Below are 23,652 nucleotides of genomic sequence, written 5' to 3'. Positions count from 1 at the left end.
TCCATTTCTACACCAGCCATGGGTGGGGCTTGTTACTGGCAAATGTGTGGAAGGATCACACTTAGATTAGATCACCAAGCTGGGCAGCCAGCATTTAGATAAGTTTCAGCCTTAAATATTGTTGCGTTACCGTAATTCTCTGATGCTTGCAAGTTGCTTCAAGCACTGACTGGGTGTCCACAAGTATATCCCACTACATGCTATTTTACTGGAGATAACTTGGCATTTTCTTTAACAGGAGTTCTTCTGGTTGTTTTGGAAGTGATTGGATTCATTGTAGGAACTTGGGGAAGTACACAGAACTCTGCGGCCGTCCCTCAGCAGTACCCACAGATAGTGTATGTGCGCATCTCCTTTCTGACCACTGTTAGCATGTACATGTGTGGCGCTCGGCGGGATGGTGCTGCCTAGGGGCTGGGCTGGCTCCTCCCTGCCGCCGATGCCTTGTTTGCACCAGTGTCCTGCTGAGCTCAGTGCACAAGTGACCTCATTTTGTTCTGTGTCCTCAGGACTCCCACCTCTGTCCAGGCAGCCACCATGGTGCTTGGACTGGTGCTGTGGCTTCTTCTGTCTCCCCTGTGTCCCATGTGCAAGCACGCAAAACCCGTGGCCCGCCCTTCCGGCCTTGCCGCTGCTGTTCCTGCTGAGCCCTGGCCGGGCCCTGGGACATGGGCACTCTGGCTTGCACTGAGCCTCTTCTCCACCACAGCCACGAGGGCGTCCGCCACCGTCTCTCCGATGCAGTTTGCGCAGGTGCTGTGGGGGGCTTGAAAACATAAATACTCTATTACCTAGTGAGAAATTCTTGCCCTTTCAAATTTTTAAAAAATTCATCTGATTATGTCAGTGTGTTGATTTACTCATGATAGGTCTTTAACGTCTCTTAGTTTTGACGACCTCACTTTTAAACAAGGAAACAGTAGGCGGCATCTCAGAGACTTTGGAGTCACTGATGTGTGGGGCTGATGAGTAACTTTTCTAAGGCTCTCTCTCGTTTATGATGAGCGGCTCTGGCTTTCTGCTTGTCCCTCATGCGAGGTTTCCTCTAAACGTATTCGGTTTTTCCAAATGTAAGCAGGGGGTTTACGCAGCTGTCACCCCAAGTGGGGAGGGGGCCTCACATGAGTTGAGTGGCTGAGCTCTGCTCACTGACGGTTCAGCGGGCCTCAGGCCTTTTCATCTGGTCCTCCCACCCGCTCACTGCCTTTGTTCCATCAGTTCAGTCACTCTTTCCACTGAATGCTTTCCAAGTGTGTGCCAGGGACCATGCTTGTCCTAGACACTGGAGATGTGGCTGCCCTCATGGTGTGTACGTCAGAGTGCAAGGAAGCAGTAAAACAGAATGTGTCAGATGATGGCGACAGGTGATGTGGAGAAAATTCCGTCCCCAGAAGAGGGCAGGGCAAAGCCTGGCAAGGCAGGGGCTGGATTTGAAAAGCTGGAGTCGTGCTTCCAGAGCCACCTGAAGAGCTGCGGGAGGTGAAGGGAGCAGGTGGAGTGTGGGGCAGAAAGGACCCAGGCAGGGAGATGGGCAGCGACAGAGGTGAGGCGCGGCATTATCAGCACAGACACAGGGAGGACGCCTCCTGGGCCAGTTGAGGGCTCTACAGGAGTGGAGGGAGAATGTGTGTGATGGGCTTTGTAGTGGGAACATTCTGGTTTCTAACCCGACACTGGGTGGAATAGGGGCACGAACGAGGCAAGGAGGCCAGTCGGGAGGCCTGATAGGAGTATCAGCCAAGGGGCAGTATGAGCTTGGACCGAGGTTCAAGAGATGGTCAGATGATGAGTACAAACAACAGAGTCTGTTAAAACTTCGTACTGGAAGAGAGAAGCAAGGAAGCTGTTTGCTGGGTTTTGGCCTCGGCAGCCAGAACTGCAGTTGGAACTGGCAGGTGTTGCAAGACATAGAGACACAGGTTTCGGAGAGGGGTGCGGAATTTGTCAGTCATGTTTGAGATGTTCGTGATAACCACGAAGAGGTTTTGATCAGGTGGTTACATGTGCTGAGTTTGGGGTCTGCGTCCTCCTCCGCTCTGGAGGGAGCTTGTCATGCAAGGACCTGACTGGTGTCATATGGTACATATTCTTGCATGTTCTGGCTCACTGGTGACTGCTCTTTATTTTTTCTCTTTATTTGCTATTTTTCCATCTTCTTAAGATGAATAGAGACACCATTGATTTTTGATCTTGCTCTTGAATAGACGCATTTAAGGCTAGACACATTGCCCTTCAGGTCTGTCTTAATCTCCTAAGTCTTGATGTTGGGTTTTCCTTAGTCAACGCAGAATATTTTCTAGTTTCAATCTGATTTCTGTTTTGACCAGTATGCTAATTTGAATTATACTGGATAATTTAAAAGCAGTTGGGATCTTTCTAATTATCTTTTTGTTACTGATTTCTGGCTTAATTCTGCTCTAATCAGAAACATAATTTGTATAATTTCAATCCTTGCATGTGATTGAGACTCAGCATTTGGTCAATTTGGTGACATTTTGTGGTCTTGGAGGAGAGCACCCCTTCCGCTTATGCTGTGTGTGGCGTCCTGCTGGAGTCTTGAGGTGACATCTGTGGGGGCGTGACTCACATCACCTTCCCCCGGGCTGGTCTGGGTCCCCATGGGTCTGCTGGGTGGAACATGTGCAAGTCCGCCACTGTTGGTGGATTGGGGTGGATTGGTTCCTTCCCATGGTTCTCTGCCGTTGTGCTTTGCGCATGCCAAGGCCATGTCGTTGGGTGTGTGTGCCCTGAAGCCTCCCTTGTGGGTGGCGCTTGTCCCCAAAGTTTGCTTTCTTCACTAGCTATGTGGCGTCTTATGCCGTCTTCTGCCAGTGGCCTTTCCACATGTCCGTGTTGCCGGCGGGCGCTGTGCTCCCTGAGATGGTTGTGCCTCGCCTTTCGTCCCATCTGCGTTTTGAGACTGTCTCCCTCTTCACACTCAGTGCAGCTGCTGTTGCACTCCTGTCTCAGGAGCTCCTCCTACTCCATGTTTTGTGTGTTTCTTACCTGCTCTGTTTTTTTCCTTTCTGGCCCTCTTTTGCATTAAGGTGTTTTTTGTTTATTTTCATTCTGCTGCCTTCCTCTGTTCACTTCCTAGCTCTCATTCTCTTAGTAGTGTTTAGTAGCCAGTCAGGTAGTTAAATATCCATCCTCGATGTATTGCTGTCCACAGTGCGCTAGGTCTCTAGTTCCAGAACAGGGGTCTTGGGGCTTTCTCCTCATTTGCCAGCTCCTGTCTTTTGTGCTGTTTTGTCATCTGTATCACTTCTCCAAGCACTGTGGGCCCTAGAGACAACAGTGTTCATCGTTGTCTGTGGTCCATGCCCCTGCAGCTTTGCCCCAGGCTCCCCTGCGCCCTGTTCCCTCCGCTCTCCATGCTCTCACTCTACAGCCTGAAGAATCCTGGCTGACAAAAAATAAGAATTCTTAAGTTTAAAAATGGTCTCTAGGATCCTTGTTTTATCTGTTTTTTTTTTATTTTGGAATGCTTCAAATTTACAGAATGAATGAGAGTAGAACATACCATCTGCCGAGCCATCGTGAGCTCTCCAGATGCCCTCTTAGCCACAGGCAGTGCAGAGGTGGTTCTTAGTGGGCCCCTGCAGCAGCCCCGCCTGGCCCTGTGGGGACGTAGGCTCTCGGGCCCCATGCCAGTCCTCCGGCACAGACCTCCTAGGGATGGGGCCCAGAATCTGGTTTAAGGAGAGAACTGTGGCTTTAAGGCATTCTCTTCCCACCCACAGCACAGCTGTCAAAGCCAGGAAGTTCATATTCCTATGTTCCTACCTCTAATCTATAGACCCTTCGAGGTCCCCCACCGTCCCAGAGCTGCTCTGGAGAGCAGGAAGACCAGATGTAGGAGAGCGGCCTGCATGTGGCTGGTCTCTGAGCCTGACCTGTCCCTCCGGCTTTCCTTGGCACTTCGGAGGAGGACAGGACAGGCTGTGTTCAAATGGCCCTCCGTTTGGTGGTGTTTGCTGTTTGCCGGGACCAGGCTTCAGATGCCTGCCTTTCTGAATCTCCTGGAATCCAACGTGTCAGCTCAGCCCAGGGCACCCGTGGGCCTGCGCTCAGACTGTGCTGACTCTGATCACTTGGCAGAGGGGCTGTCTTCACTGGCAGTTGCTCTTTTAGTCCTTGTAATGTAGCAATATTTCAGGGGGGGAGGACTGTCCATCTCCTCAGTGGGCTTGCACTCAGTGGCTCGGATATTAATATAACGGTCGCCAGACTTTGCCTTCCTAGCTCTGTCACTGCTCCCCCAGTGCTGTTTCTTACCCCACTGGAAGCCAGCACTTTCTCTCCTCCCTGCACGTTCACTTACTTGGCTGTGTGGCCACGGACCCCCAGGCTCCTATCCTTCACCCACACGCCTGCATTTACCTCTGCCTCTCGTGGGCCAGCAACTCCGAGCTCATGGCAGTCCTGCAGTCCCGGGGTGGCGTGACAGGGTCTGGCTTCCTTGTCCCCGACTCGTAGGCTTCTCATGTGGCGAGGGGCCTGGCATTCATGGCCTTGGGGTACGTGCTTCCTGGGGTAGCTGACGTGTGACCTGTTTCACACCACGCTCATATGTCTCAGTGAACATGTATGTCCCAGCTCCTGCTGGTGCCCCCGCACACGCGTCTGTACTTTTGTCTCTGCTTGGGTTCCTAATGTTCTTTGGCTAACATTTGTCCCAGTTTCGGAAGACTTACTAGGACCTCTTGCTAGGTGTGGCCTGCACCCCTCTCCGAGTACTCCCATTCTTGGGCCCCAATCAGCCATGGGGACCTTCGAGCACATTCTGTGCCCTGATGCTCTTCTGTTGTTTCCATCCTGTTTCTCCATGACCCTCAGCCGGGCATGTTCTTCTTGTGGGGCTTCCAAGGTGCTCATCTTCCCAGCTCTTTCTCATTGGCTCCTAGATCTGCCGGTCCTTGTTTCCGTGTTTAATTGTAATCCTAGTCCTGTTTGTTTCTGGAATTTCCATTTTTTATTATGTCAAGTGACCTGCTGAAATTATTTTGTCCCCTCCTTACTTGAACACACTCATCACAAAGTTACCTCTTTTCAATCCATTTAAATTGCCCGGCTCTCTCCCAGTCCTTCCATGGTTGATCATTCAGTCCTGTTTTCCTGTGTGCTTTCTTTTTCTTTCCTTTAAGCGCCAGTTACCGTAAAGATAGCTGGACACTCTGGATGGCGTTTTCTTACCTTGAGAGGAGGCAGATGCTGTCTCTGGCAGGCATGAACTTCCAGCGGGTCACCGGAGCCCATCCACAGACCCAGTCCCAGATGCCCAGTGTAGGATTGTGAGGCCTGCTTTGCTTGCCCTTTGCCCTTCCTGAGGAGGGCACACTCAGTGGGGCTTGCTGTGCAATGGGTTCTGACCTGTCCTTCTGTCTCCACCAACCCCTCCCCTGCGGCTTCTTGGGCTCGCAGCTACCCCTGCAGGGGTAGGCGGGCCCTGGGGAGGCATTTTTGCAGGCACACTGGCAGCTTGCCTCTTCTTCTTTCCTCCTGGGGACCTGGAACTTCCCTGCCTTCGTGCCTTTGCACAGATGTTTTCCCCGTCTCTCCTGGTGGCTCAGGAGGGACGTGTCGTCTGCACCGGTCCCCCAGAAGCTGAGTATGTTAGCCATTTGAATCACAGACATGCTGGGGGTATTTGGCAGTTTTCCATCATTATTATGTTCTGTGTGTTAATGTCTTACTTTTAAATTTGTGAGTATTTAGAGAATCTACTCTATTGAACTTAAAATTTTAATGAAATACTTAGAAATGCTGGAATTTTTAATTAATTTTTAAAATTTCTAAGCGTTAAAAAAAGAATTTTAAAAATGTCTAAGTATTGTAAAGAAGCAGTGTTAGAACAGTGTTAGATTTGCAGGAAAGTTGTGCAGCTGCCGGAGTGTTCTCGTGTGCCCCACACCCCACTTCCCTTGCTGACGTCTTACGTGGGTGTGGTGTACTGTAGCAGGGGACTGACCGGCGTCTGTGCAGTACTGTTCACTGAGTCCATACCATGTTTGATGTCCTGAGTCTCCCTAGTGCTCTGTTTCTGTTCCAGGATCCCATCCAGGGGCTATCCATGGACCATCCAGGGACCACATGACACTGAGTTGTCACGTCTCCAGAAACTCCATTTGGCCATGACTATCTCATTTCCTTGTGTTTGGTCCTTAGGATAGTTGTAAGGAAGATGGTCAGGATTTTATAGACCGTTCCTCAGGTGGGGTTTGTCTGATGTTTTTCTCAGGATTAGCCCAGGTTTGTATTTGCCAAGAGGTGAAGCTCTGTTCCCACCACATCGCGGGCCACACACACACACACACCACGTCCCTGCTGGTGTCGGCCTTGACGCCCTGGCTGCGGCCATGTAGGTGCTGCTCCCTTTGCAGGAAGTGACCATGCACTCCGTAGGCTTTGCAGGTGCCCGCTGAGTGGGAATTGTGTGAACCTTTAGAAGAGTGCCGATGTTTTTAAAGGAAACTCAGTTACTTGATATTTAAGAAAAAAAAAAGGTAAATTGGAATTAGATAGAATGTAAATCGTAGTGACCAATTGTCCTCATTCACAGAGTATTCTGTTTGGATGTCTGTTGTTACCAAGTGTCGCCTAGAGAGCCTATGGTGGGAGGTGTAGGGATGAGTGATGAAGGCTTTGTGTCGATCTCACATGCAGCTGTTGGGGAGACCTGGGGAGATCTGCTCCCGGAAAGGGGTCCCTGGCCAGGCTGCAGAGCTCTTGTCTAGAGATGATCGAGGGAGCAGCGGGCACAGCTGGCCTGCCTCCGAGACACCTGATGCGCTCGTGGGTTTGCTGCTGGGAGACAAGTGAGCAGCGTGGGGATGTTTAAAAGAATTGTTTCTGCAAGAGGAGGAATTGTTTGATGCTGGAGCAGAGCACATTCTCTGGCTACTTGTTTCCTGGAACGCGTGGGGTGGTGGGTGCCCTTATGGCAGAGACCCTTGGAAGATGACTTTCCTGCTAGGCTGTTATTCATTTTCTAGGGGAAAAAAAAGTGTTTTTAATGTTGAAAATGTGTTTTAGCCACACTCCACCAACAGCATGAGAAGTTTCTGTAAACCTGGTACATGTAATAAAGGTAATGAAATTACTACAGTTGCACCTCATGATTTCATGAGGAACTTAAAATGTATCTGCAGCATGCTTGTGGAGACACTGGGAAGCAGGAGGGTGGGCTCTGCACGGGGTAATACATCCATTACTTATGATGCATATTTTATGGTGGATCCTGAACTTGCTGGTACTTGTGGTTAGGAGTTACTGGATGGCACTTCTGAAGTGCCATCTTGGAAGCAGGAGCAGTGCGCGGACCTTTTGTTTTTAATTAAACGTCACAGTCTCCCTTTCTCTTCTAGGATCTTTCTGCTCCTTCTGTCTTTGCTATTTTGGGTCGGGGTATAAATTTGTTTTTTACTTACACCAGCACTTTTTTACTCTTGTGGATGGGATATTATTCTTGCTTATGTTTTCAATAGCTTCTCTTTCTTTAAGCATCTCAAATACAGTTTTTTCTCTTCTTTGTCTGGTAATACCAGGTTTGGAGGATCATCCAGACTTTATCATTTATCGTTTCCTCTGATTCTTACCTATAGGGGCGGTTTTTTCCCTTCTGTGTTTTGAAAACTGTGATACTAAGTTCATGCTTTGTGGGCCTCTATCCGTGGACACGTAATGAGAGTCCCTCCTAAATACAGGATCCCCAGTTAAATTTGAATTTGAAGAAATGATGATTCTCTTTTGGGGTGAGTGTGCCCCAGACGTTTCAGGAACTGGGGCATCTGACGCTGTTCACTAGCTCTGGCTGTCCTGATCCTGTAAGGACTGATTGCTGCTGCCAGCCCCCAGACTCACGACCAGCAGGGGCTCCAGGCCCCTGAGGTAGTGCAGCTGGAACCCTCAGACCCGTTTGAGGACAGATCGTGGCTGTAAATCCCCCAGATGGCAGCGGAGGTCTCTGCAGGGCCCGGGCTCTCTTCTGTTCTGCCTTCCACCGGAGCTGCTACCCTCCAGAGCTGTGCTTCGGTAAGGACTCCCCTCCCCGGGCCCCACCTCACCCTGACGGCAGCTCTGCCTTCTGGCTCCAGGCAGCTCTTCTCACGTCCCCAGGGCCACTGAGGCTTCAGCTTGCCACGCTGGTTTTCACCCTGCTCTTCATTTCTAACCTTTGTGATTTCTTGCAGAGCTCAGCAATGCATTTAAAAGCATTTCTAGATGTTTTATATCAAGAGCTCTTTCAGGGCTCTGGGGCTGTTGTTTGGCTGGAAGCAGAAAGCTGCTGTGATGTTCTCCATGCTCTGCAAGCTGGTTTGGGTGCTGGGTCTGCCTGTAGCCGCACTAGTGAGGGTCTGAGTTGGAAGCTCTGTCTCTCTAGGCTCAACAGGTGTTTGCTTGGTGAGCCCCTGGGACAGAGAATTCATTAAATCCCCGACTCTCAAGGCAAGAAAGGAGAGCTGACTGATGAAAGACTTTCTGTCTCCTGTTAGCATCAGAGAGTCCTGTCTAGAAGACATATTCAGGCGTTGTGTGGGCACTAAATTATTTCCGGGAGTGACAGTCTACCCTGAACACTTGCTGGTAAGCTTAACACTGCTGCCACCCCACAGAACTGTCACCTCCCCATTTTGCATTTACTCCCCTGTCCCTTGGCAAGTCTGTTGTTCCAGGCACTGTTGTCAGCATCGGGGCCACATTGGGGACTAAAACAGTGTTGTTCTCAAGGAGCTTGCATCCTGGTTGGGGAAGGAGGTCCAGCCAATAAGCTTACATGTAACAGGGCATTCAAGTGGGATGGGGCAGGAATAAGTTGATCTTGGGCAGAGGTGTGCTACAGAGAGGGGTGACCAAGCCGCACCTGCGGGCAGGGCTTTGGAGGTGGAGGCAGGCTGGGCCTGCTGTGGTGAAATGGGGGTGTGGGGGTGTAGGCAGGGCTAGAGGTGAACGTGGAAGTTAGCGGGGATGGGGGCTGTAGGCAGTACCGTGAAGCCTGGGGTGACATTTTCGTGAGACTATAAGCCAGTGCGCTGTTTTGAGAGTGATCGGGTCTGAATTATGTGCAGAGATTATGTGCTTGCCATGTTGGGTTCTAGGGTGGGGGCAGAGAAGCGGGGGGTGTTTGGGGAGTCTTGGTGAGAGATAAGGGGGACATGGCTGTGACTCCCGGGGTGAGCTACATTCTGTTACCCGAGAGGCCCTGTTTGCAATGATGGGCTTGCCCTTTCCCAGGAGTTGGATCTGTTCCTATGTGTCAGGTTTATAGCTAAATAAGCTGTTGTGGAAAGGTTCCAACAGGGGGTGCTTGAGGGAGGGATGCAGTGTGGGAGTGGGTGTGCTGTTTGTCTCCCTACTTTCCTTCAAACCCTGGGGTGGGTGCGATGCTGGGAGCAAGTGCAGGCATACTGGGACCTGTCCCCTTCAGTGGCTGGATCATGAGGGGCGAGTTGAGCTAATGGGTCACAGGGTTTGTGAGAGCAGAAGCTGTTTGTCAGAACGGTGGTTTTGTTCATGGGGCCACAGGCACGCTTAGTCGTGGACACCTGTTAGCCTGATGCTCACTGAATTCGCTGATGAACTGGATGAACCCAGAAAGGGTGGCTCACTGGAGCCTTTCCAGGGGATAGCCTGTCACCCCAGATGCCTGTGTGCCCTGTCTGCACACTGGAGTGGTGCACACTGGAGTGGTGCTGTGGTCCAACCCGCGTGTCAGCCACATCCTCCTTGTCAGGGGCACTCGTGGCAGCGGCTGTCCCAAGCTTGAAGAGCATGAGGACTGCTGGGAACACAGGGTACCCCCCAGCCTTTTACAGTTGCTCCCTTACTGGGAGGATTGCAGCCTGGGCCTCCTTGTCAGACTCAGACTTCAATGTTTTCATGACACTTAAGTAGATTCTGCAGTGACAGTGACAGGTGCCATTGGCAGAGCTGTGACGCATTCCATGCAGGGGGCGTGGCAGGGAGTAGAAGTGCCCTGGTCACAGAGGACCTGCCTCTTCCTCCCCAGATAGTGTGCTGGCCTGGGGCCTGGAAAGGTGGGATGTTAGGCTGGCAGCTGCCACCCTGCCACCCCCGCCACTGCTCCCCACCTCCACTGCTCCTCCCTCCACCGCTGCTCTCCCCTCTTCCCCTGCTCTCCCCTCCTCCCCTACTCTCCCCTCCTCCGCTGCTCTCCCCTCCTCCCTGCCCCCACTCCCTGCCCCCGCGACCCCCAACCAACCCCCTCTACGTCACTGCTACCAGCAGGGCAGGGCAGGCTGCTGGACCTCAGGAGGAGAGTTTGGATAGAATGGTAGAAGTAGGCTTTCCCATATTTTGTTGGCATGTTGTTTTATTTCTAAAGGCTGAGTCAGGCTCAGTCTGTTGCTGGGCTAAGGAGCGAGAGCACGTAGGGAGGGAGGGAGAGGGCGCAGGGCAGCCGGAGGTTGCGGAGGCGCGAAGGGGATCCGGGCTTGCAGGCAAGTATGGCTGCTCCCGGAGGACTCGGAGGACTTGGACAGTCTTTCCACAGAGCCCGCCCCGCTTTTGCGGGAGGAGCCACCCTGAGGGAGAGTGGAGCCCTGCTCTGTAGGACCCAGGCAGACCGGCTCTTGTTGCGCCAGAGACACGGCTGCTGGAGGGCCGGTTGGCCAGCGAGAGAAGCTACCTGTGGGGAGGTGTGGGGCTTAGCATGCTCAGGTCAGTGCGGGGCATGCACACCAGCCTGTACGCGGGCTGCTGCCTCAAAAGCCTCATGTTCCTGAGTTAACCTCACTGGAGCCCCTTCCAGCCCCAGGCTCAGAGGGTAGATTGTAGCTGTTAGACTTCCTGCATTTACATTTGCATAACAGAAAGGTTTTTGTGTGTAGCATGGAGTCCATTGGTGCTTTGATGGCTAACGAGTCTGGGGGCAGGGGTATTGGTTCCCAAAAGAGGTCTGGACAGGTCAAACTCTGTAGCTACGGAATGTTCCTGGTGTCACATTTGCATGGTGGTGGTGTGTCTCTGTGGATCCTGTTGCCTTTGTGGCTTCTCTTGGAAGCCAGTCAGTGGGGATGATGGGAGGGCAGTGCTCACCCACACACACAGTGGCAATGTGGGCTGTGGAGGTGAGCCCTCATGGACTCTGGACCCCTGCCCCTTAGCTGGCCTGCCTCAGTGGGTCCAGAGGGTCAGCCTAAAGGAAAGCCGGCTTTGGTGGTCCAAAGCCAGGGACCCCGCTGCTGTTTCCGGCTGCCTGGCTTGGGTCCCCCAACTGGAGCCTCGCTGCCTGCCTGAGCTGAGGGACACCCTTGGGGTGAAGATTCCACGTCCTCCCGTGGCTGGGCAGGCTCCATGGCACCGGGGCCCAAGTCTGGGCCGCGTGCGTCCAGGTCACGGGGTTCAACTGGCTCATTTTGCTTCCTGCAACGTTGTGATTTTTACTTCTGCTTGTCCTTGTGGGATTTGAGCTACCATTTATCCTGGGGCACAGCAGTCCTGTACCCCAGAAGTGGCCTGTGTCCCAGGAGCCGATGGGCTAAGGGTTTGGCTCTGTGTTTCCTTTTTGCTCTGATGGCCTGGAGTCAGGGGCCCAGTTTCAGGCTCTGCACCAAGGATGGAGTGTGTCACTGCAGAACTGCCTCTTCCTTGGAGCTGTCCTCTGCCAGTGTCAGCTGGTGCCCTTTCACTGCACAGCCCACCCAGACACCATGCAGAGGATGCGGGGACAGACCCGGTCCCTGTGCCCCACAGGCTCGCTGATCACTGGGCACCACACGCATGAGCACAGTACATGGTGTAGTTCCTGGGCTCATGGTGGGAGTTCAAGTGTCAGGTGTCAAGAATCTCAAGATTATAAGGATGATGGTTTGCCAAGTAGACGAGGGCCCTCCCCAATTTGGGGGGAGAAGGAACAGCTTTGTGAAGGCTAGAGGCAGGGGATGGGTCATGTATTATGTGAAAGAAAAAGAGGTAGAAAGGACTTTTATCATTTCAAAATTGAAGGTGGTCTGTGGGCTTTATTTGGGATTACTCATTGACTACAAGAAGCTCTCTGCTGTGAATTTCAGAGCTAGGGAGACAGTGGGGCTCGGAGGTTGGTTAGCTCAGGGCAGCTCCCTAATATGGGAAGATGTGGAGGACAGAAGTTCAGGGTGATGGTTCGGAAGATGCTGTCCTGGCTGGCGAATGCATTCTGGTAGCGAGTGGCAGGTATGCAACACGGGCCAGATTCTTGTAGGGCCTTGATGCCCTCGTGCTTGTTGGCAGTAAGAAGAAGAGGCCTTCTGGAAGGCTGGCTAGGATGAAGGTGGGGTGTATGGGACGAGGGGACCTGGGGCAGGGGTGAGAGTAGAGAGGCCGGCCTGACCAGGAAGCCATGCACAAGGACAGCTAATTATGAGTAGCTATGTTCGGCCCCTAGCTGCTGTCTGGGAGGACAGGTTGTTACTCTTCCCAAGTGAATGGGCTGCAGAGAGGCTGTCTGAGCCGGAGGCTGGAAGGTTTCCTTCAGGGCACAGACCGGGCTCCATCCTGTCACATTGAGTCCCTGTGCACAGTTGGGTGGGGGAGTGCTGGGGAGGACGCCATGCACAGCTGAGCTTGGGGTCCCTGGGTGGGGGCGTGGGGGGTGTTGTGAGCATTTCCTGTTTGGCTGTATTGGTGGCCTAGGGGTGCAGACTAGTGAAGACAGACCTGTTGAGAACAGAAAGTTGCTAAGATTCCATATAAATGGGAATTTTAAATTTTGGTTTTGTGTTGTTGATCCTGTGATGCGGGTGTTAGTTCAGCTCTCTCATTGCTCCGGCTGGAGTCAGGGTGGTTTTCGGGCACCCATCCATCATACTCCAGGTGATTGCCTGGGCAATCTCAGGTTTCTCCTGAAGTGATGTATGCAGAGGGGCACGAGTGTCTGGAGTCTGAGTTTATTTATCCATATATTTCCCATTCACTCAGCCCCCATTCTGTTGTTGGCACAACCTGTGAACACTCATGTGAGTGCCGATGTATGCATAGCAGGCTACTAATTTTTTAAAGTCATTTTTCAAACCCTATACTGGGTTACTTCTTATTTCTGTGCAGTCCTTCCTTGGGGCAGAAAAGCTGTGAATTGGTTTCCGCTTTACTGGTTCAGTGTCTTTTCAATTTAGAGAGGCCAGATGCTATTAAGATACGGAAATCCCTCCACAAATCTGATCATGTCCGAGACAGTTGCCAGGATGACAGAGTCTTCTGCTTTCTCTCCTGCTATTTTTATTTCTTTACTATCTCAAGTTGTTTTTGTCTCAGTCCCAAGTTAGCATTGTCTAGAAGAGTGGTACTTTGTCGCTGGACTATGTCAACACCGTGCGGTCTTGCCTCCGCGGGGCTTTCTTGGGTAAGGCCACACTCGCAGTAATGGGAGAGCCTTGGAGTCGTTGGCCTCAGCGAGCTGACGGAGAAAGCTTACTAGACTCCGCTCGACACCCGGGCCTCAGAACTTAGCTTGGTACCTGTTTTTTTGTGTTAAACTGCAGATTCTCTGTTTAGAAATTGTTCCGCTGAGTGAGAGTGAGTGCATGGTGTCTGCGGTTGCCCCTTGCTCGCAGGCTGGAGGACACGCTAACATGGCTGCTTGCTGAGCACGGGGCTGACACTCCTTGTCTGTCCGCATGCCCTGGCGCTTAGGTTCCCGCGTGTGGAAGATGACCTGCGTCCCTGGGGCAGGGCAATTCGTGTCAGACATGGACTTCTCACCTGGTGCTTCAGGTTGAGTGTGATTGCAGATGACCACATGCTGTCTGGGCTCTGCTGGCGCCGGGTCACAGGGTGACGTCCTCACATACAGCCTGGCAGACCACAGGTGCCCGGATGTCGCCGTGTGTGCCCTCTGTTCTGCTGTTGGAGAATTTCTAGCAAGAATATTGTTTTCAGGTCTTTAAACAGAGGTTTGAGTCAGAGCTTTCCCACTCGCAGCTAACATGAGTCATGCAAAGTGCATGGTGCTGTGATACTTAGGGCAGTGGGTTTGGCAGCTAAATACGGATGTGTTTGTAACAGGCTGTGGTGTTCATGCTAAAAATAGAAGACACTTATTCTTAAAGAGATGGCTTCTGAAAATTGTCTTTGGTAAAATAAGATTTTAGGGGATTGATTTCAGTGTTTTTAGACTGAATTTATGCTTAGCAATAAAGAAAAATTGGGGACATTGTATATCAAAGAAGTCACTTTAGTCACCTGTGGTCTGCCAGGCTGTATGTGAGGCGTTCTTCTTTAAAATTAATAAAACATTTTTATTTTTGGAACTCATTAGCATTTATATGTAATAATTGATAACAGAAGTTGAACATTGGAATCCCCAAGTCACTGCAGACTTTCTTAGCCATTTGAGCTCCTTAGAGTGTCTAGAAAAAGCAGAGTCCGTCATACCTGTTACAGCCCACTTCCCACCCCAGGCAGGGCTTCATCTGATCCTTTTTTAAAAATTATCCTTTTTACAGTCCCACAACGAAGGACCTGGTGCCAGTATTAACACATCTAGTTTAGCTCTCCAGGAGGACTCAGCTGAAGAGCTGTGAGCATCTGTGAGTGCCCCTGACACGCCTGCCTGGAGCCAGAAGTTCCCCAACAGGACTTGCAGTAAACCTGGAAGGGGGTGGAGAAACCCTGAGAGCCCACACCTAGGCCAACGTAGATAGGGGCCGGGCGCTGATGCATGCCCAGGCCTGGCACAGCTAGAAACCAGAGCAGCAGAGCTCTACCCATACCAACTGGAGGGCGAACAGAACACTGGAGGGAAGGAATGGAATTCAGTAAAAACGAAGGCAGCACACGGGTGAGACAGACAACTAGCTGTTGCATCATTTCCCAAAGTTAGCGCATGCTAGGAGTTGCAGTTTAACTTAACGGATTCTTACACGGGGTCATGGAAGATATTCCTGGACTTGAGACTTGAGGCTCCAGCCTGCCGCCTGCAGTCAGGTGGCTTGGGCAGGTCACTTGACGCCTTTCCGAGGAGAGATAGTACCCACCTGCCCCTCATGGCATCAGAGCGCGTGAGACAGTGCTGGTTTTGGAATTCAGTGACTGCCTGCTTGCATCAAGCAGGTGAGTGACTGCCCTGGACACCAAGAGGAGAGACAGGGGAAGAGAGGACACAGTCACCCTGTCTGCGTCAGGTCACTCCTGGAGGAAGGGGCAGGAGCTGGGCAAGAAGAGCTAGTCGTGGGAAAGGACGAAGACGAGGCAGAGGCCAGGATAGCTGGTCACCTGCTTGCTCATGGAGAGCCACTTGGGAATGCCTGAGAACCCAACACTCACCGGATCAGGAGGTGCGTGTGCCAGAGCTAGGGCTGGCTTCCTTCTGGGGGCCTCCTGCTACCCTGTCATGGAGCCTCCGGACACTCCTCCCAGAGGTGTGATTCCTCACAAGGCAGCGATTTTTGCCGCACGTCTCCAGGAGAGGTGGTGCTTGAGGAGGACAGCGCTGGGCAGGGCTGAGAGCCGGCAGCCTTCTTGGTCAGAACCGGAGCACCAGCCCCCAGGGGCCCTGCGGGAGCAAGTGACTCACCACTGCCCTCTGGCCTTGGGAGAGGGGCTGGGTAGAGGCGAGGTCTCCTCAAGCAGGGGACACTTCAGTCCCGTAGCAAGTGAGGTTCAAAGTTTGTATCTTACTTTTCTGTTTTCCTGGCTTCTTTTGGCTTGGTCAACCATCTTCCTCTTCTGTTTTATTTCTTCTGCTGACTCATCAACTACACCGTCTGGTTTCACATTCATTAACACTCCGGGCTGTTCTAGTGCATGTCTGTCCCTCACCAGCATGTGCTCACACGTGGCTGGTCAAATCCTGCCAGCCCACACACAGCAAGCTGACTTCTGTCCAGCTCCCCTGACCTCTGCCATGGTCAGTTATCTTTAGAGGAAGCTGTTCTCATGACCTTTCACCCTGGCTACTAGCTATGCTGTCCAGTGCACTCTGTGCAGGCCCCGGCCTCTGTGTGACACCTCTGCATAGCCCTAGTCCCCTCCTGCCTTCACTGTTCCCACCACCCAGGTCTGTTGGCAACGAGTCGTTAGCTCTTGCTCAAAAAAGTCTCCCGCACTTGCGTTTCATTTTTATAGATGGCGGCACTCAGCACGGACTTCTGCATTGGCCACTTGTTTCCTCTGACACCCTGAGACTGCCCCCTGGACCCCTGGCCACACGTCTTCTGTGGATAAGTCTGAAGTCCTGCCGTGTGCCATCCCGTACCTGAGGGACCTGTTCTCTCTGGCTGCTTCTGAGACCCTCTTTTCATCTCTTTATCACTACTTCCAGCCACCTGGTGACCACATGCTTCCGGGTGATTTTCTTTGTGCTTATCCTCCTGGGGTTCATGGAGCATCTCGGGTATGAGCAGTTCATTGTTCACGTATCATTTGTAACACGTTTAGCCATGATTTCTCTGGATGTTTCTTATTCTCTTCTGGGGACTCTTGACAGTTCATGACCCATAGGTTGCTGAGGCTCTGTCCAGTTGTTTTTGGCTTTTTTCTCAGTGCCTCATCTTGGATAGTTTCTGTTGTCCTGTCTTCAAGTTCACTGGGGTTTTCTCATGTTTATATAATATGCTATTAATTCCATTGTGCTAGGTTGGGTTCTCCAAGGAGCAGCAGCCAAGATAGGATCAGGTAGATATTGATGAGAGTTTTGGGGAAACACCTATGAAGGGTCAAGGGGAGAGAAGATATAAGGTGCAGGGAAGCCCTTAGACCTTGGTGCCATGTGATGCCTGGGACAGGAGAGAGAGGGAGGCGTATCAGCAGTGAGGTGGATCTGGCCAGGCTGATAGGGTGGCCCAGGGCCAGCGATACCTGTCAGCAGAGTCCCATGTCCTGAAGAAATAGGAGGGCCTAGAGCCTCTGCTGCTCCCGGCCAGGCTGAGTGGGCACCTTCTGTGGGGACATGGCCCAGTGTGACCGTGGTGGTAGACACGGGCAGCAGCTGACGCTGTAGGCACATTGGAGCAGCACACCCAACCAGTGGAATTTTATTTCAGATATCCTTTTTTTTTTAACCCTAGAAGTTTATTTATTTCTTTTTATGTTTTCTGGTTTTCTCATTACTTTCACTTCTCACTTAATTCCTTGAGCATAGAGTATTTTTATAATAGCTGTTTCAGTGGTCTTTTCTGATTTTCCATCTTTGTTACCTCAGAGTTGGCTTGATCTGTTCTCCCCTAGTTATGGGTTACATCTTCCTTTTCCAGGGTTAGAGACTTCCACGTTCAACATCCGTTGTGAGGTCTCTGCTTATGAGTCCTTGATTTTGTTTCAACCCTTGAGGAGTGTTTGACTATGTACCCAGCAGGCAGTTGACACACTTGCAAATCAGCTTAAGCTTCTGGGGTTTGATGTCTTAGCTTTGTGGTCAGTCTTGAGCAGTCTGGCTCATAGGGGAGGGTTAGCCTGGTAGCCAGGTGTGTGGTGAGCCCCGGGTGCTGGGAGCTCAGTCCCTCAGCCCCAGGAGTCTCGGCAGCCCCCAGGAGTGCCCTTTCCCCACGGGGCTTCTGCCGGCCTTTGGGACCGTCACCCCACATGTGCAGGGACATGCGCAGCCACAAACCAGGTCCATCTCCATCAGTATGTCAGGCCTTCTTTTCTGCCCACAGCCCTCCCCTCTAGCTCTCTGCCTGCAGATGCTAACCAGCCCGACCTCTGTTTCTGGTGTCCAGATGGTGGGGGAAGCTGTGGCCATCAGGAGGCACGGGTTTGTCTGGTGTCCTCACATGGTCTGTCCCGAGCAGCAGAGCCGCGGCCAAGGCTGCAGGGGGTCCAGGTGGACCGTGGCCACTGTGGCTGCTCCCGTGGGCCATGCCTTGCACTGTCTGGTTGCTGCCTGGCCTGCTGCCGAAGCTGTTTCCTCCTCTCTGCCAACCAGGTCCCGTCTGTTCCTGAAGCCTCCTATCCCGTGAGTCAGACCTGGTTCCTCCATCCTCAGGCACCTCCATTCTGACAAGCTGTACGTGTTCTGTGTATTACATGAGGTTAAAGAAAATGGGATTTATTCATGCCACTCAGGACACTAGGACACAGTGTGCTTTATATGCAGAGGGAATTGAGATTTTTCCCAGGAGAATGAGTGAATAAAGGTAACCGCTCTCAGCTGGGTTCTGAGGGAAGCAGCTGGGAGAAGTCTCCCTGTGCGACCTCTGATCTCATCAGCCACCTCTCGGCACAAATCCCAGCCTGGCTTGTGGCGTTTCATGACGGGCGACGTTCCCTGGAGTCAGACTCTCCCGCAGTCCCACTCTGTATAGCATCACCTTGCAAACAAAACGTATCTGTCTCAGCCGCCTCTCCTTGAGCTACCCGGCTCCCTCGTCCCTCGATCCCGTCATCACCTTGTTCACTTTCTCTTAGGGCAGCGGGTAGCAGTTTTTTTGAGACAAGCCAGAGAGTAAACAGTTGAACTCTGTAGGTCCTGCTCCTGCTGTCCCTAGGACTTGTTTCTGCCACGGGACTGAGCACCCGTGAACCTTGTTTCTACAGGACAGTCATCAGCCAAGTTTGGCCTGCAGGCCATAGTTTGCCAATCCTACACAAGGCCATAAATTCACATGGGGATGTGGGAGCCCTGACTCCCCCGCACGGTGTGAACAGAGCGTCGTCATCTGGACCAGAGTCTTGTGCGCATTAAGCGAGAACCTGTTCTGGTTGCTTGTGTCAGCATCTGTTTATTTTTTCCTGCAGTAAGCAGTTACACATAGAGAATTTCACATCAAGCACAGAAGTCTGGAAGGGCACGTCGAAGGGTCGTTTCTCACCAGGAACGCTCCACAGAGCAGGGGCTGGCCGCCCAGGGCGGGTGATAGGCCCAGGGGCCAGAGGGGCTGGCTGCCTTGTAGTGGGGGCAGACTGAGCCAGAGGACGTGGGCTTGGAGTCTAGTTCCATGGACAAGCTCCTGAGCCTTCCTTTGAGGGAAAAAGACAAAACAGAATAGCAGTGTGTGTGCCTGGGTCTTGCCTTTTGTTTTCCTTTTGGATTCCCCGAATGCTCTTGGCATGTGAGTGGCTCTGTTAATGGGGTACCCCAGGCCTAAAAAGCAGAGCCAGCCTATGCTGGTCTCCTGCTCCGAAATGCATGGGCTCAGCCCTCCCTCCCGTCTTCCCGGCAGTCCCCAGCAACACAAGCGCCTCTGCAGACTGCAGAACCCCTGCAAACCCGCGTGACCTGCACAGGCGACAGCGTGGGAGCAGAGCCTCAGAGCACACCTGCCGTCAGCTCTGTTTGGCTCGGCAATGGCCTTTGGAGCCCCCATTAGTGGCTCCCATTGCTGTGGCTGAGGTTGGATGCCTGGTGCTGATGATGAGGAGAGGGAAACTGATTAATTTTTTCAAATACTTTAATACTTAAGGGCAAAATGAAGGGTTTTTTTATGTAGTATGTACGAATCTGTTTATCCACATTGACTTGTAAATACGAGAAAGTAAATGCAATGTTTTGTTCCCACATATGTAACTTGGCAAACCTAGTGTGCTCCAGTGTTTCCCTGGCCAGGCGTGGCTCCGTTGCAGGCCCGCCCTGCGCTGTGGGGCACTGCCTTCCAGAGCCACCTGGAACCCACCGCCCCTCACTCTTGCTGCAGACTCCTTTGCCCGAGGGAGTAGGCTTGTGACCATATGGTGTGGTCTCTCTGGATGCCATGAGAGCTGGCAGGAGACCTCTGCCCTCTCAGTCTCAATGCTGCCCCGACAGACAGCCCTCCCGTGTCTAGTCCAGTCTGCTTCCTCCCCCTGCTCCTGGGAGCTGCCACTGAGGTGGGGCCCGATATTTGACACCCCCCTTTGTCCGCTTCCCTAACCTGCCCTGTAGATGGTAAAGGGCGGAGGGCCCATGGTAAGCTCACCTGAGTGCTCCTGAGACTGCTGTTCCAGCCAGAGTGCCGGCCAAAGCAGTGCCCTCTGGAGGTGCGAGTGGGTTGTTTGAATGACCACCCTCAGAGCCTGAGAACAGACGTGCTGCTTCCCAGGCCAGAGGCCATACTCCATGCCTGCATGCTATGGGCGCACAGAGGCTGGCGGGGCTCTATTCCCGTGGAGCAACTGCATCGAGCTGGGGCTCGTGGGCCTGTGAACCCTTGTGACTGTGGCCTTCCCTCCCACAGCTGCCGGGCCGCAGGTACTGCCCTGGATACAATGCAGACGTGGGCGACAAGTGGATCTGGCTGAAGTGACGGGTCATCCTCCACGCTCTACGCTGTGACAACGAAGAGGTTTCCAGTCTGACCCACTCCTATGGACTCCATGTGACTTTAGAGTTGGGGGGGGGGGATAGTCAATGTCCTGAAAATGTCACCAGGGGAGAAACGGCCTGGCCAGGAGCAGGCTTCCCTGAGAAGTGTCTGGGCGCAGGATGGGCCTCTTGCTTTAGGAGGTTTCACGGCCTGCTGGCTCTGTTGGGCAATGATCCATAGTTACCACAGGGAAGAAAAATCTGCTATTAAAGACCAGACGTGAGTAGAATTTCGTTACAGTTGTGTTCTGTGTCGTGCTGAGTTGATACTCGGTTTCTTCAGACTTCCAGAAATAAAGCCGATTCCACAGCGTTTTCCCTCCATCATCTGTCCACACCCGCACCCGCCACGTGTGTGCACACGTGTTTGCTCATGCGTCACTGACCATGTGCTGTGGTGGGTCTGGTTTATTGAGACAGAGGCCAGGACTCAGGGGGTTTCTGTATGGAGAGGGAGAATCACATTTCCTTACATAGAAAGCGAAAAGAAAACTTGCCTGCTCGTTGAGCATTTCAGGGGCCTGCCCTGTTGAATGGGAGAGCTCTCCCCCAGAGCTGTGCCCCTGGCCATGTGTAGACCCCTGGACACCTGTCCCTGTTGAGATTTGGGTGCTTGAAGTTCAGTGTCGCATAGAGGTCAGTTCCTTGGCCACACAGGTGCACTGGCAGCCGCGCAGGCTCCTGCTCCCGCACCTGCTCCCAGACTCTGGGCTCACTGGGATGCTTCATGGGATCCCAGTAGTGCCCAGTGCCCTCCCCTTCCCCAGCTTCCCTATTCTCCTCCCCATCCCTTCCTCTCCCCTCCCTGCCATCCCCTCCCCTGCTCCCCTCCTTTTTTTCTTGTTTTCTTCCCTTCCTTCTCCTCCACTTCCCTCCTCCGCCCCCTCCCCTCCCTGCTCCCCTCTTTTCTCTCTGCTGACTTCCCCTCCCTCCCTTTGCTCTCCTCCCCTGCGTTGTCCTCCCCCTGCGCTCCTCTCCCCTCCCCTCCCACCCTTCTTGTCTTGCCTTCCTTTCCTCTTCCCTCCTTCCTTTTTGGGCAGGGGCTGTTCAACAGTTGAAAGTCTCCCAGCAGCGTCTAAGTTGGATGCCCTGCTTTCATCAGGACCTGGGAGTGCACTTGGCACCTGGCCAGCTGTGGAGTGTCTTTTGGAATAAGTGCCTCACAAACCATTAAGGAGAGGAGGAAGGAAAAGAAAAACATCTTTAATTATCCTGGCTGTCCCTGATGTCCCAGCCATAATGAGCTCTTTCTCCGCGGCAGCATCCCCCACGGGTGGCAGGTCTGCCGTGTGGTCAGGACACGTGGGTGGGAGCCGGTTCACTCTGCAGGCAGACTTATCCCTCCCAGCCTGTGTGCACCGCACCCAGGGGACACGGTGGAGGCCAAATGTCAGTGCTGGGGTGCACACTCCCTGTTGGCCGCGCACGTGGTGGCTCGTAGATGCCGAGAAAGGCTGGATCACTTCTCGGTGCTTCTCCTGTGAGTGCCAGGCAGAGAAGAGTGAATGAACAGTGATCCGGCCTTCTCTGCAGCTGGGGACCCGGAGGGTTGGGTGGATGCCCGCTTCGGATCTCCTGACTTGAGAGCAGCCATGATCCATTTTCACAAAAATGCTACAACCCCTCAAAGCCCCGGAGCTAAAATAACCCCGCATGTATTTAAATACTCCATTTTGGAACATTCAGCACTTTGAGGACCGGGAGCGGTGTTGGCATGGCCAGTCAGTGGCTCACGTCCTCCTCACAAGCAGGCCTCACCGGGTGCTCCGGCCGCCGGGCTCCTTCTCTGCGACCACCTCACTCCACCAACCACTCTCCTGCACACAAGGTGCATGGCCAGAGCCTCGGGTAAGGAGGCCACCCCCTCACGGGGCAGGTGTGGCCACAGACTCTGGTGATGCTGGTGCTGGGCTGCGGCAGAGACGAAGCAAGCTCCTGGCCTGCTTGCCGGAACCCATCTCGTCTGTCAGCAGCCAGTCTTTTCAACAGCCTGCCGGCTGCTCATTGGCCTTGGGATCTTCCTGCGTCCTGTTCAGCAGCTCCCATTTGTGGATGAGCTGTTCGTAGCCATGCATGTGTCCGAGCAAAGAGGTGGGCAGGCAGCTGCTTTCTCGTAGGAAGCGCGGTCCATGCCCACCTTGGATGCCAACCTGCAGGATCTGGGGGGACTGGTAGAGTTGGGGTGGGGAGAAGGCTGCAGCTGCCACACATTTGGGCTTTCAGGGGGAAAGATGTGCAGGCAACAGTCCCTGGCTGCTCAGGACACGGAGAATGGAAGTACGGCCCCAGTAATTCTAGGTCTTACATCTGGGCAGAAATCAAAGCTGCGAACCGGAGGCTTTGCTTTAGGAAAATCAGAGCCCGAAAAAGAGGCAGAGACTCTCAGTCGCTATCCCGTCAAGAGGGATCATCTAATATCTCGGATTTCATAAAGGAAAGGGCACAGTGATGTGACGTGTCCACCCTTGAACGGGGAGATAGCCTCAGGGAAAGGCCGCCCCTCTGTCCTCCCTGATGCCCGCCTGGGTTTGTTCTGATGCCTCGTGTTGGCACCCCCCGACTGTGGAGCCGCATTAGAAACCCATCCCTGGGGGCACCAGGGTGGCTCAGTCGCTGAAGCTTCCGGCCCCCAATATGGCTCAGGTGTGACCTCAGGGTCCTGGGATCAAGCTCCGCGGCGGGCTCCAAGCTCCTTACCCCATCTGCTTGCGAGTCTCCCTCTTCCTCTGTCCCTCCCACTGTGCTCAAAGGCTCACCCTCTCTCTCTCTGAAAAAAGTAAATCTTTAAAAAGAAGCAACCTCCTCCCCCAAAGAGCCTGAACTTCCCCACCGGTGTATGTGGTCATTTGTGTGGTCGCTGCCACCCGGCCCGCGGTCTCTGAAGGCAGCTTACATGAAGGTTCTTCCAATGGGAAGCTGGGTGAAACAGTAAAATTTTGTCATTAAATGTATGAGTCCATTTCGTTTGTCCATCCTACTGAAATTTTTAAATTGTTGTGATCAGAACAGTACGTGTTTTCATCGGTGAGGCTTCCTAAGTGCCAGGAAACCCCATGGTTAGACCTGGCCGTTGGCTGCACTCTGGAAGCGCTCCATTCGGTGCTGTCATTTCCCGGACTTGGCCTTTGTGCACCTTTGGCGCAGTCATGAGCGCTCCTGCATGGTTGCTCAACGGAACCTCCCGTGTCCCCAGGCCTCACAGGGGCAGTGCACACAGCACAGGCACAGACTTGCTGGGGCTGCCTCCACTGGCCCCATGGCCCATGTGCTGAAGCTGTGATCTCTGTGAGGCCCCGAGACCCAGCAGCAGAGGGAGCAGGTCAGGCCTGAGCCAGGACCAACACAGAAGAGCAGAGTGGCTGTTCCTGGAGGGTCCAGACAGGGGACCCACGATGACACAGCTGCAGCTCTAGCTGCAGCAAGGGGTGGGTGGAGAT

The 23,652-nt window shown here is 53.1% G+C and overlaps 1 protein-coding gene and 1 long non-coding RNA gene across 2 annotated transcripts in view; both read left to right on the top strand.

Annotated features, from left to right (window-relative positions):
• The window catches only part of NDUFA10 (NADH:ubiquinone oxidoreductase subunit A10), a 47,307-nt gene extending 26,854 nt beyond the window's left edge, over positions 1-20,453 (top strand). The window contains exon 10 of the mRNA XM_059393842.1: positions 20,088-20,453. Within this exon, the coding sequence (XP_059249825.1) occupies positions 20,088-20,156 (69 nt within the window). The 3' untranslated portion in view covers positions 20,157-20,453. The remainder of the gene's footprint in view (positions 1-20,087) is intronic.
• On the top strand, positions 243-17,905 carry LOC132012943 (uncharacterized). The gene is made up of 3 exons (XR_009402819.1): positions 243-338; positions 510-753; positions 17,861-17,905. It is a non-coding gene; the product is annotated as an uncharacterized LOC132012943 (long non-coding RNA).
• Positions 20,454-23,652: the final 3,199 nt, after the last annotated feature.

The sequence above is a fragment of the Mustela nigripes genome, chromosome 3 (genome assembly GCF_022355385.1).
Source record: "Mustela nigripes isolate SB6536 chromosome 3, MUSNIG.SB6536, whole genome shotgun sequence".
Classification (NCBI taxonomy): Eukaryota; Metazoa; Chordata; class Mammalia; order Carnivora; family Mustelidae; genus Mustela; species Mustela nigripes.
Note: the sequence above shows the minus strand (reverse complement) of the source record. Positions and strands in the feature narration are given on the sequence as shown.